This window comes from Triticum dicoccoides, chromosome 7B (genome assembly GCF_002162155.2).
Source record: "Triticum dicoccoides isolate Atlit2015 ecotype Zavitan chromosome 7B, WEW_v2.0, whole genome shotgun sequence".
NCBI lineage: Eukaryota > Viridiplantae > Streptophyta > Magnoliopsida > Poales > Poaceae > Triticum > Triticum dicoccoides.
The window spans coordinates 712,321,992-712,335,855 of record NC_041393.1 but is presented as its reverse complement, the minus strand read 5'-3'; the positions used below and the strand labels follow the sequence as shown (position 1 = coordinate 712,335,855).

The window sequence follows — 13,864 nt, the reverse complement described above, 5'->3', positions numbered from 1 at the left end:
CATTATTTCTAAATCCTTGAAGCTTTCTGTTGCAAATAGATTTAAAGTTTCCACATTTCGCCAATTAAAAAATATACAAGAAGTCAAAACAAGAGGGTTTTTCTGTTTTGAAGGAAACATGATTTTAATTAGTTTAAATTTGAAAACCTAGTATACCAGCAGAACCCTCTCAAGATTCTGATCCAAAAACATATAAAATTTGTCAAAGTCGATGTATGTGTGAATTACTAGTGATTTTGACAAAGTATAAGGACCTATTTGCAAAAGTACACGAGGTTGCATATTTAACGCATTATAAAGTGGAAACAAACTGTATATTCATAAACTAAATAAAATTCTACCCCAAATTGATATTTACTTTGGATATGTTTAAGTTTAGAGAAGTCAGATTTAAATTAATCAAATTCAAAATTTTTCAAATGGTTTTTAAAAAATAGAAAAAAAGTCTGCCGACTTTAGGGCTGTCAACATATATATAACAGCGCCAGCCTTTTGTCAGCCAGCGCCACATGTCAGGCTATATGCCACCGATGGCCCAATCTTTGCCGGCGGCTACCCTCGACATAGACTGATTTGCCGACGGCCAAGGTTTGCCGACAGTTTTTCTAGGGCAATCAGCGTATTTTTTTCTATACCGACGACCCCGATAAAAAGTCGTCAGGATTTTTTTTTGTTCGGCGTAGAGACTGATTCCTGTATTATATTGCACCATATCCTTCCGTCTAATTAATTTGTTAATCATTTTGTGGCAGGATAATGATAGGAGAAGAAAATGGACATGTTGGCATTTGGGACTATGCACAGGTATGTAGCAGTGTTGTTTCTTGGGATAAAAACTATTTGATGCCTCTCGGCACTCATATGTACCATGTTTTGGTATCCATTGACTAACACAGTAATTTCTTTATACCATCAGAGAAAAGTGGATTCTCTTAAATTGCCTACGACAAAGGGTATGATTTCTGACTTCTCTTACTAGTATTTGCATCATGCGAGGATGCCATGCTCATAAATTATTTTCCTTTCTCACACCAGTTAGGTGCGTTAGATTTATTGAACGAAAGCAATGGATTGTTGCTGGTACAGAGGATGGCTATATCCATGTGTACAGCTGCGAGACAAAGATTCAAAAGCTCAAAAGTTTCAGAGCTTTCACTGATAGGCATGGGTATCTCAGCTTGCTAGCCGTGCATTTAACCCGTCCGTATTTGTTGTCAGCGGGTACACACATGAAACTTTGGGACTGGGACAAGGGTTGGGAGTGTGTGCAGACATTTGAGTGTTACTTTGGGGGATTTAGGGAGACAATATATGATGCCGCATTTAATCATAATGACACATTTGCTACTACTTCATCGAATACATTTTTAAGTGAGACAGCAACATACTTACATAAGGTCTCTCTCTCTCTCTCTCTCTCTCTCTCTCTCTCTCTCTCTCTCTCTATCTCTCTCTATCTCTCTCTCTCTCTCTCATATGATTGGTTGGTGTGCAGGTTTGGAGCTTTGATTCTCCCAAATCTGTAAGCACTCTGCCTGGGCACTCGAAATCACTGAACTGCCTTGCTTTCTTCATATGTGAAGATCAAGAATTTTTGGTTACCGGCTCAGATGATCATAATGCCAAGGTCTACAATTCTCATGGAAAAACATTCTAACACAGTATTTTTATATATAGTAGTTCTTGTAATGCATGCATTGATTCGTTTTTCCCATATCAGATATGGTACTTGCAGGAGAACATATGTGCATATACACTTGAAGCTTTCACATCGCCAGTTAGGTCTGTCCTATATCAGCCCAATCTTCATACTCTAATTATAGGTTCAGATGATGGTGCTATTTATTTGTGGAGCACAAAAAATTGCAGGTAACTTGAAATTTAGTAATGATAGCTGGTGTCCTTATGAACCCCATGCATTAGTCATCCATTTTTTACACGTCAGAAGTTTAGTCACTACTGATTTAGTCGACCATACTGGATTTCATTCAACTTGTTGGGAAAAAATCCAACAGGACATATTCAGACCCCCCTACGCTTACAAGAATCATCAATATTGGTTGTATTGGAGCTGTCTACCATCTTGCAAGTGCGATGGGAAGGTATATATTCATGGTTTTCATTTCCCATGTTAGAGTGTATATTTCCATACTTCTTACTTATTATGTTATAATTGTAATGTTATATGCGTATATACCTCTTATATGTCAGCATTGTGATTGGAAGAGGCAACACAATAGCCATTATGGATACCGATAATGTGAGTTATCAGGAGCAATCAACAGATTACAATAAAAAGCAGTTAAGTGCAGATACGAGACAACAGGCTGGAGAAACAACATCTAAGGTGAACTCACTAATTTTGTTTAGAAGAGGTAGTGAGTGAATTAATTAAATGTTATGTTTGCACTTTTCCTTTGAATATTTGAGGAGACAGGTTTATACACCTCGTTGACTTGCGTAGCTTTAGTTGTAAAAAGTTCTTTGCACAGTGCAGATCGCAGGCTCCATCAACAAGCTACCTGTACTTGACGTCCACCCGCTGGAACTTCGCTTCCCCTATCATCCCAATGAGCCCATCTCGTGCTCACTGTACCTAACAAACAACACCAATGAAAATGTGGCCTTTAGACTTGTAGACAGGGGCGGCAAGTCCCCATGGTGCTTCACAAAGCTGCCGTTGTACGGCATTGTGCCTCGAAGATCCACTTACACTTTGATTGTGAGAACAAAAGAGGAGATGAAGCTAAAGGAAAAGAAAGACTTCGATCTCGTTATTCAGAGCAGTTTATTGGAACATAAGTACATCGTTTTATTCCAAAACCAGTGTGAATCTGATCAATTTTTTGAGGAAGCAAAAGAGTTGGGGAATATGGTGCATGAGGTGATACTGAAACCTGTTTATCTGCAGCACGAAGATATCACATCTGAGGTGAGTTAATTCCACTACACAAAAGACTTCTTTCAATTAATATGCATCGACAGACCTTGGCGTGTCCATAATTGCATTGATCATGTGTATATTAGTGTCCGACTGCATACAACAAACATAAGGGGTAGATATGGCAGTAGCTCTCATCTACAACTAATGACTGTATTGAGATGAAATAAATGCAACGCAATGTTGCTTGGCCCCTTGCCACAGTTTATACGCCTGGTGGATGGAGTGGACACGTAAATTAAATCAGAGTTAGTTGAATATAGATGTTGGTATCGCCTTAATAAACACACCAGCAAACTTCTTATTGTGGGAGACCCGATCTGCACTTGAAGAAGTAAAAAAAAAAAGCTAAGATGCAGTCGTTGATGGGGTTGGGGGCTATCTCGTTTGTCGCAAGCAGGAATTCTGTCTCACAAGTTTAGAGGAAGACATTGTTGATTAAGTTGTCGAGATCCGCTAACTGACAAGTGCTCAGACTCCAGGAGGGGGCGTCCATTCAGATTTGGGGGATGTGACCACGCATGAGGACAGGATATTGGAGTATGCGATTATGTGTGGAGGGAAGTTGGATACTATAGGACACACCTACTCTTACTTTTATTCTTCCAACTTCGTGGATACGACATCGGTTCACAGACCATGGCAGCCAGGTTGGCAGGCGGCCTCGGTCCTAGGCCTAATAACTTTGCCACCACCCGAAATCTCAATTGTGGAATAATAACTCTTGTTGTCTCGAATATGAGGGATTCTGGGCCAATCGATGAAACACTATATATGTCGATTCTGGGCCCTTGTAATACACTCAATCAAGATAGGTATATAGGACATATGGCTATTACTCATCTGGTTGTCTGAACTAGAATAAAACCACCATGTCGCCCTTTACACCACTGAGATTCCCTCAACCACCACCTCTCCCTCTACTCTGATCCATGACTATGCACAGATCTTAATATCAACATGTATGAATCGTTGACACATGTTGCCCCAAGTGGTTCTTGATCAAATTCTCCTTATACACTATTCACTAACAAGGATGACTTAGTTGTTGGAGTGGGAGGGTGACGTCGCCAGAATCGACAAAGGATGGTAGCAGAGCTGGCAGTGCTACTATGGTCGCTACAATGGCCAAGATTTATAGCATTTGGGGCAACGACTAGGCTTCAGAGAGAACAGGAGAAAGGGCATCGTCTACGAGTATTGGAGGTGTTTCTTCCTGAAAAATGCATGTAGACTTGAAATGTTAGAGGTGCTCAAGATGTCAGCTCTGCACCTATTAAATTCTTAGAGGCTGTTTTACTTCTTTAGCTGCCTGATTTGTTTGGCGTGAAAAACGACTCTATATATAGGCTGCCTCTAATGCCCATTACTGTACAAGTGTTTGTTAGATAGTCAACCACATGGGAGCAATAAGCTCTCAGAAAAGTGGGAAGGATCCTTCGAGGTCTTCATAGAAAATCTATCTTAAGGCATACCTCGTCGCCAATTCCAAAGGTAGAGTATACCCGCAAAAGCTCAAGAATTTATCACCTTAGGAAATCTTTTGAAACATCCTCACTCTTATATACACTCCATTCCCATGGAAGAACCCTCCACCTGAAAAGTAGGGGCTTGGAGAGAGGATACGAGAGGGGAGGCAAGTACTGCTTTAAAGTTAATTGCACCATAGATACGAAATATACATGATCTAATAGGCCCTTGTGAGGGCAAGAGAAAGACCTTCGTTTGGTACAGTGCAGGTCGTATTGTCCATCTCTTCTGCCTACTCACAAGTTTAGCCTGCCTTCAGATCAACGGAGACTTCCTCTATTGCGAATGACACAAAACAAAGTTAGGGAAGTCGTCAGGAAGATCGGGTGTGAAGCAGGAAAATCAAACGAGCCACCGAGTACTCCATTTCCAGGAGGTCAAGAGTGTTGGCCAGTATGTTGTCGCAAGTAATCCTAACATGCTCTATCTCACATCTAGAAATTGTCACAACTGAATGCCCGAACTTTGTCGCCATCTACACCTTCTTCTCTATTCCATGGGGAGATCGACAACCACGATGCCCACAATCTCTCTCTCATAGTTGAGAATAAAAACAAGGTGGTCAGCCAGGAACATGACACATTGACGAGAACCAGCTAGTTCTTTTTAGGAGCCTCCAACACGGTCCGAGACTCCATCAGTGATGTTTGAAGGTGTTAGATCTCTTAGACATCCTCAGCCATAAGGGTAGAACAACGATAGCATCGTTCATCTACAAGGATCAATCTACCTCGGTGACAACCACTTGCTTCTCGAGTGACTCCACCATCGCTGCATCAAGGTTGCCGCTGCCAGACACAACAACGATTTAAGACATCTTCAAATATATCGTATAAGAAGGTCGGACCAGAAACTTCATTTAGGAAGGCGCTTGACCTTGGCAAGTTGACACCTGTGGCAGGGCGACATGGGAAGATTGATGCCTACTTTATGGAGGACACACATAGTTTTTCCCTAGTCGAGGAATTTTTGAAGGAGGTGAGGAACTAAGTGAGCTTCTCTCCCTGCACACAACTTAAATTCTCATGACCTCATCTTCATGTATGGTCTTTTTCCATGAGATTTATCCCTACATAACCTATGTGACAAGATGCCATGGCCCATGGTTTTCTGGAGGCCAATGGCATGTTGCAGGCTGCATGAAGTTTCACCCTCCGAGCTGGGGCTGATAAGCACATCGTCACCTGAAAAGGAAGAAGTATGGTCTGAGATCACCATTTGACTCTTGTTCCTTCGGCCAGTGGAAGGGTATGAAATAGCTGTGCTTTGTACCTTCTGGGCTAAATATCAGTCATTCCTATGAGAACAATCTCGTTCTAGAAATTGTCAGTGTTGGGATTGATGGCGTCAGGCCCATCATGTGTAAAAAAGGAGTTCACTGGGGTTTCTCCACTCCATCACTGAAAAAAAAATCAAGGAGGCTAACTGCTAAATTGCTCTCATCTTTGCTTCAGTCATGTCTATCACAGCAGGAACAAATTTCATTTTGAATGGATCGGGCGTGGAGTCCAGGTCATTTTCCCAAACCACCCCGAAGGCCTGAGGAGTAAACTCGAGAGAGACGACTCCTGTACTGGCACACTGAAAGCCATGAATCAATTTGTCATGCATCTAAGGTGTTGATCGACCACAAAAAAAAATGAAAGTCCGTGCCGCATCCAATTAGACTCTTTGCAATGCGGACCTTGATTTCCTTCACGGGATTTCCGCTAGGGATAAAACCATTTTGGCCTCATGTCAGACTTGGAGTTCTTGGATGTCACTGGGAGGTAGTAGATGTCTTTGCTGAGTGCAGTCTAATATATACTCTCACCTCTTACCAATTCACGGATTCGTCGTCCCAAGACACGTTAACATGCTAGAAGTGTCGAAAGACCTGGAGCGATGACATTTTCCTGAACCATACCTTAATAAGATGGAAAAAACTGCCAGGAATGAAATTGAGTTGTGATTCAGGTTTAACAACTCTATGCGGTAAGACTTCAGCACGCTTTTGAGGAACTATGAGTATGGGAGACTTAATTGGTACTTGAATAAGTCCACGAAAGCAAAAATGTAGTCATTGACTGGGGCTAACTCGTTTTACTCAAGAAGGGACTCCATCTTTTCGGTTTGTAAGAAGCCATGGTTAAGCAAGGTGCCGAGATCCTCTCAGAGGCAAGTGCTTGAACTCCAGGCAGTAGCGTGCATTAAGATCTGGAGAAGGTGACCACGCATGAGGAAAGGATTTTCGGGTAGCCGAGTGTGTGCAATGAAGTTGTATCATAGGACACACTCACATTTTTGTCCTTCCAGCCACGTGGATACATTATCGGTTCACTAACTGTGCCAGTCATACTGGTGGACGTCCTGAGACCATGGGGATAATAACGCCGCCACCACCTGAAATCTAAGTTGTGGAAGAATAACTCCACTGATATCCACAAGGAAGAACTCTTGGCTACTCGACGCATGAATCTTTTTTGACCTTTGTGCCAGCCCTATTACGTTAATTTAGCAAAGAGAGAAGTCCATATTAACCCCCTAAACTTGTCTCATGGTTCATTTTACAACCCTTAACTTTTCTTTGGTTCAAATTTAAACCTCAAACTATGAAAACTGTTCACAAGGCATCCCTCACACAAGTTGACTTGATGTAGCTCCGGTTTTTTCTGCCACATGGTGGCGTTTGTCATCTCCTTGCCAGGTAAACTGTCTAGTCATCTAGTCACACAAGGGTTTCTCGAGGTATCGTTCGCACGTCGATCAGCCTGGGTCTCGGCCGCCACCGCCACCACCATCCAGGTCTCCACCATCGCTGCCGCCACGTGTCCCCTCGATCTCCTCCCCCATGCGTCATGCCCTTCTGCCGCTAGGCTAAGCAGCCGCCGGTCGACGCCGGCAGCCGGCGGCGCTGTCCCGTCTCCTCATTCGTCTCCTCATTCGTCGCTAGAGGCTGATCTTTCTGCTCGTTTGTTGCTTAGGATGTGTGTTGCTTTCTTTCATCTGACTTGCAGGATGCATGCGTATGGAAGAAGGACTCTCTAGTTGACGTGCTGGAGTAAAGGGACCCGACAGTATTCAAATCTAAAAGTAAAAAAAGGAAACTGTACAGAAAATCAAAATAATTTTCAGTAAATCTCGAATAATTAAACGACCGATATGGTATAATTCAATTAAAATTGGTTTACTGTTTGATGAGAACCTCAAAAATCAAACTGCATAGAGAATTCAAAAAACAATTCTAGTAAATCAAAAATAATGCAGTGGACAATCTGGTGAAATTGTATCTAAAATGTACATAGGGTTTAAGAGAAACATACTATTTTTGTTTCAGTTGTGAGAGAAGAGAGAAATGGTGACATGGCAGAGATGAGAGAGAAATATGATGACTTGGTAAAGCTGCCTAGGACACAACTAGAGTAAAAAAAAACGTCCAAACTGGTTAAATGAGAAGGAAGGGGGTATTGTGACCGGTTTTTATAGTTCAAGGGTTTAATTTGTACCAAAACAAAGTTAAGGGTTGGAAAATGAACTGTGAGACAAGTTTAGGGGGGGTAATATGAACTCATCATAAGCGAGAAAAGGCGCACATGGAAGGACAGTTGGATGATACTCTCCCAACTTCTTCCCTAAAGAGAAAAGGGCACATAGCGACAATCTCTGTTCACGTACCGGCCGGGTCTTGTCAGTGAGTGAGAGTACTTACTTAGAGCACGATACCATGCATGCGTACCAATATTATGTCTCCTTCTCGAGTGTGTAAGGGATTTCAAGTCCCGTTCTAGAGTAGAATCTCATATGGGATAAGGACGAGGGCGCTACTTCGGCGAGTTGACAGATATAAGAGATATGTTTCCTTTAATCACGGGATCACCTGATCGTATCGTATCCCTCAAACATAGGTACATTATAGGCATTCATCTACCTATATATGGGCGGGATGAACTCCTGTCGAGCAAAATACCTGTACGCTAGCTCAATAGATAGATAAAACACCATTGTAGTCCTTTCACTGATCAACAAAGACAGATAGAAATGATGAACGTCTATTTACCCATCCAGGCGCCATATCCCTGTGGTCACCATCCCTCTCTCTACTCTCATCCATGGCTAAACATAGAGAATAAGATCAGTTGTGCATTAATTGCCAACACCACCTTCTCTCAAATGAACCAAATATCCAACTTGATGTTTTTTGTTCTCTAATGGTGGTCTAGGTTGATCACGCTGTGTACCGATGAGATATTTTCACAGCAAAGAACAATCACAAGCGGTAGGTTGATGCAGAGTTCGCAAAAGATTTGTTGAAGCTAGTAGCACTCGATGACAAAACATGCAACTTCTAGTAATACGCCTCTCAATGCTAAAGATAACCTTTAGAGGATATTACGATGACTAGGAGACAAATCCGTTGCCGAGAAACACACCATAGCAAGACGTCGATCAGCGAGTATAGAGGCACTAAACCCAATGGGCATAATTGTGGGCGAAATTCTGGGCTGGGCGAAATCACTGGCGGGTATCCCCTCTACTTTGATTTTCATTGTACGAGCGACCATGATCGACCGTCAATGCTGTTAACCGTTAGATTGATAGCTTGAGGGCCAGCCTCTGGTCAAAACTCCACCGATAGATGTCCTGTTTACTACATGTTGCGCAGTTATTTTATACACCAATCAGTCAACACTTTAGTTTCTCTATATCTTCAATACATTTGTTGTCCTGCGAACAACTGGACCAACAATACCACTTGTGGTCAACCTGCGTATAGGAATCATCCAACTTAAAATCAACTCTTGTTTCTGATGTTGATAATTTTCTCTTTATGTAGGATCAGAATATATCAGCGATGTATAATCGTGACAATTTGAAGTCCATAGACGCACATCCAACAGAGCCATGGTTAGTGCATTAACTTCTAGCTAGCACAATATGGACATGTACAAATTTCCGTTCCTTGGCTCAAGTGAATGTGTTGGATTGTATGACGTTAAATCCTACTTCCTCCGTTCGGAATTACTCGTCCAAGAAATGAATGTATCTAGATGTATTTTAGTTGTAGATACATCCATTTTTGTGACAAGTAATTCCGAACGGAGGGAGTACGTCCTACAATAAATTCCCTCTTGTCACACAGGATTTTAACAGGTCATATAAGTGGATATGCTCGCGTATGGGACTATGAGATGAAGGTAAGCTAACGGACTCTCATATGAAATATATTTCTGTTCTCTTTCGAATTTATGTACCATTGATAAATTGAGAAAGGGACATCACAACAAAAGCTTGATCAACATGTGTATATGTTGGCAAGTGGAATGATTGCCTTGGCCTTTTCCGCTGAACTAACAAAGTGATTTTGTACGGCATGCAGTACCCGACGAATTTTTTTGAAGTGTCCGACAATGCAGGTATTATTTTTTGACTCGTAACTTGCAGGCATACAGTACCAGATGAATTTATGTACTGTTGATAAATGGTCAAGTAGAATGAATGACAATTATGCCCAGCTGTATTGTCATGTAAATACACACTGCAATTGAGTACTTACTAAATTGACCACTCTCACTGCAGTAATGGTCGTCAAATTTATTGCAAGAAAGGAATGTATTGTAGCTTTGACATCTGATGGTAACCTTCATGTGTATGACTGTCCGTGTGTCACAAAAATTGAAAAGACTACACATGTTAAACCTGTTAGTGGCTGTTCGGTACTAGCTGTTCATCCAACTTTACCATCAGTGTTGTCAGCGTCCAATACTGGCCTAATAGTTTTAGACTGGGACCAGGCCTGGGAGCAGACACAAGAATTTCAGACTTATAATAACCCAGGGTCAGTGGCATTTAACCCTGGGGACGACAAATGTTTCACGGGTGGGTTTCATGATGATGGCGAAATAAAGGTTTGTCTGGCCGGATTTCTCCCTTTTTGCAAGCAAACTTTGACGTTATATATATAGTCTTAATTATGTTCAGGTTTGGAGACTTGATTCGGAGCACCCTGAATATTCTTTGATTGGGCATTTTGAGGGTGTGCGCTGCCTGGATTTTATCAGACGAGGAGATAAACACTATTTGGTCAGTGGCTCTATGGATTGCACTGCCAAGGTATACAGTAGGTGCATTGCGTTAATGCTAGGTGGAGTCGCTAGAACGATCCTTTTTTTGCCGAATAATAATAAATTGCTAAAGTCTAAACGCTACATTTCTTTCAAATCAGATCTGGAACTTGCAGAAAAGGAAGTGCATTTGTACGCTGGAAGCTATGTCTCCAGTTCGTTGTCTCCTTGCCCATCCAGATGACCTTCCAGTCCTTATTACAGGAACTGAACATGGCATCATTCAGGTGTGGAGCTCCGTTGATTTCAGGTAATCACAACCGATGTTTGTGCATAAGCAATCAAATAATGTTGTCAAGGATTTTGGTACCAAACTAGAGAACCCGTAGGTGCATACTTCATTTTTTTTGAGGAAACTATATATCTTTTTTGCTATAAGCTTGGAAATTTTGTAATAATTGATTGCTCCACTTTCGGCAGGCTCAAAAGAACCATTAACTTAGGCGGTGGTGGACCTGTTATTGGTCTCGCATGTATGATGGGCTCACAGAGGTACCGCCTGTCCTATTTATTTTCATTTCATTTGCAGACTTACTAAACAGGGAGATTGCTTTCCTGATTGCTCCGTACCGTAGGTGGAAAAGAATCATATGGCGTTCTCTCCGATATTTTATCTAGCTTTCCCTTTGTTCAAACATGCATCTTTATAATTTGTTCTGAACCGCCAGCACCATATTCTTTTAAGTATATTGGTACCACAGTTTTCAATGTTCTAGAAAACTTGTTAATAAGTTTATATTGCCTATCAAGGATTGTGATTGGGCAACAGAACGCAATGTCTACCATGGAAATCACTAACGACAAAGCATTGAGACCGAAGAGTTTTATGCCCTGGGCGCAGCTCCGCCGGAAGAAGCGACGTGTGCACATCCGTGGGCTGGCTAGGGCTTACAAGGATCCAGTATCTCTACAAACTGGACTATTGACAAAAAAGAGTGATGTCTACAGTTTTGGAGTACTACTCTGTGAACTTGTATGTGGGAGGAAGGGCACATATTCGGACCATAACAGCTTACGGAGACAGTTTTTTGATGCTCACGAAAAAAGAGAAGATGCCGATTGAGCTGTTTGACAAGGAAATTGCAGAACCAGGAGCTTTGGAGCTTCTTGGTACCCTTGCAAGCGTTGCCATGGAATGCCTTAATCTTGACATTGATGAAAGACCAGCAATGACAGATGTAGCAGAGCACCTTCTCATGTTGAAGAGATCTCGTAACTAGTTATAGATTATTGTATGTTTGATGCGAGACAATAGGCTTCCTTGCATGCTTGTGTGTTTATTTTTGGGGATGTTTTTGTTGGTTCCCCCAAGCGGTACCTCTGTTAAATTGGCAATCCCAGCATTTCTATCCTTCCTCCCTGTTTCCACTCAAACCTGATTTAGGGCTTTATTTTGAAGTGGGGCTATTGTGGCCTTCATTCTAAAAATATTCGCTACAATATATTGATATATTCTCTCCATTCTTAAATATAAGTCTTTTTAGACATTTTAAATGGACAACAACATATGCATGTATGTGTGGAAAATATGAGATGGCTAATAATGTGTTGTATTGATCTGACCCTTGTGTAGGGTATATCTAGGAATACAAGAGGGGTAGAGAATTGGAGTACAAGACAAGTTACATGTGGTTTAAACTAATTCTATCTCTATCTCCTTATCTCTAACTTAAACCCAATTATATTTCTAACATTCCCCCTCAGTCGTAGCGGGAGTGAAGCGGACGAGTACGACTGGATTTGAAGTCTTGCGCTTTCGTCGTCTTCTCCGCCGCGCCATCATCAACTGCGTCTCTGATGGATTGGCACCTAGGGCGGTGACTGCGTCCCCTTCTGGTGCCTTCATGCCTTCTCCTCTATTCCCTCCCGCAGTCACAGCGGAAGTGGCGTGGACGCTGTTGACTGGAGTTGTTGCCGATAAGTTGCTGTAGACGTAGCCGTGTGGTCGATGTCGAGGTAGCCGGTCAGGTTGATGTAGCCGTGGTCGATGGTGTGGTCGTCGTGGATGATGAAGCCACACAAAGCTGGAGGTGCAAAAAAAATGCGCTATGACGGGGCTGCAGACATGGACGATACACCTTACGGATGTCAGAGGGTGCCGTCGGCGATGAGTCCGCCGGTTTTGCCAAGACCGGAGAAAGCCCATCGAGCACACGTCGGTTTTGCCAGAACCGTGTGGCCGTGTAGGGTCGTCACTGTAGTGACGCCGTGTCGATGCAGTCGTGCCGTCGTGGATGACACAGAAGATGCCGTCGTTGAGGTCGCGCCTTGCAGAAAAGTCTGTCAGAGGACGCTAGGTGTCCATCTTGTGGACGAGGCGGCGGCGGTGTGTTGACGATGATGTTGGTGAAGACCATGTTGATGAAGACCTTGGCGATGAAGTGTCGGCTATGGCGCCATAGCGGCGTGTCGACGATGTGTCGCTTGAAGGCGTCCCTCGCGGCGACAATGTGTCGATGTCGTGTCGCACTGGAGAAGTCGATGAAGAATTGCATCTCTCTCCACATCGGCCTGACGTGTGGACGGTGCATGTCATGATCGCTTCTCGTATATGTGCTCGACAAAGATTTTTTTCTCTCCCTTGGGCGTGATGTAGTCGTACAGCTTGATGATTTGCCGAGGGTCGGTGCAGATCGCTCGATGCAGCGGCTCGGTGTAGTCGGATGATCCGCCATGTACGTACCAGGGTAGCTGCTGATCTCGTAGAGCCAACTCTAACGCATGAGCCTGAGGCCCACTGTAGATCGGATCGAAATCTGCGAGAGCTACGCCCTCCCGCGATCGGTCGCGCGTGTCCTTCGCTGCTGCCCGCTGGGTCGTCATCTAGTTCTGAGGAAGAGGCCGCAGTAGATCGGTGACTGCGTCGAAAACGCCCGTCGTCCCACCGCGTGAGTGCTGCTCGTTCTGATCGAAGCAGCCACCTGTGTTCCCGTATGTAAGACAATAGGCTTTGGGGGGAACCGGCACAACCCTCTAGGGGTGGCCTATCACATATATATATAATGAGGTGGTATACAACGTTACAATATACACATGTAAATACAGTCTAACACCCTCCCTCAATCTTAGCCACTTTCTAATGAATCTAGAAGGGTAAGATTGCGCCTGCAAGTCTCAAACTGTGGCAAAGGCAATGGCTTGGTGAAGATGTCAGCAAGTTGATCCTTGGAAGAAATAAACTTGATCTGTAGTTGCTTCTGAGAGACACGTTCACGCACAAAGTGATAGTCAACTTCAATGTGTTTCGTTCGGGCATGGAATACCGGATTTGCAGAAAGGTATGTAGCACCGA

General features: G+C 43.0%; 1 protein-coding gene across 9 annotated transcripts in view; it reads left to right on the top strand.

The window, feature by feature from the left end:
* The window catches only part of LOC119336319, a 16,625-nt gene extending 4,592 nt beyond the window's left edge, over positions 1-12,033 (top strand). For 3 of the 9 annotated variants that reach the window (XM_037608312.1, XM_037608307.1, XM_037608311.1), the window contains 16 exons: positions 753-804; positions 917-953; positions 1,036-1,397; positions 1,496-1,627; positions 1,721-1,869; positions 2,016-2,102; positions 2,212-2,375; positions 2,493-2,932; positions 9,285-9,355; positions 9,591-9,645; positions 9,828-9,864; positions 10,028-10,356; positions 10,430-10,561; positions 10,674-10,822; positions 10,993-11,064; positions 11,323-12,033. In XM_037608312.1, the coding sequence (XP_037464209.1) occupies positions 757-804; positions 917-953; positions 1,036-1,397; positions 1,496-1,627; positions 1,721-1,869; positions 2,016-2,102; positions 2,212-2,375; positions 2,493-2,932; positions 9,285-9,355; positions 9,591-9,645; positions 9,828-9,864; positions 10,028-10,356; positions 10,430-10,561; positions 10,674-10,822; positions 10,993-11,064; positions 11,323-11,635 (2,577 nt within the window). In that variant the 5' untranslated portion in view covers positions 753-756 and the 3' untranslated portion in view covers positions 11,636-12,033. Of the gene's footprint in view, positions 1-752; positions 805-916; positions 954-1,035; positions 1,398-1,495; positions 1,628-1,720; positions 1,870-2,015; positions 2,103-2,211; positions 2,376-2,492; positions 2,933-9,284; positions 9,356-9,590; positions 9,646-9,827; positions 9,865-10,027; positions 10,357-10,429; positions 10,593-10,673; positions 10,823-10,992; positions 11,065-11,322 lie in introns of those variants that run through there. The other 6 variants (XM_037608313.1, XM_037608314.1, XM_037608315.1 and 3 more) reach the window with 4 other exon arrangements.
* The last annotated feature ends 1,831 nt before the right edge of the window (positions 12,034-13,864 follow it).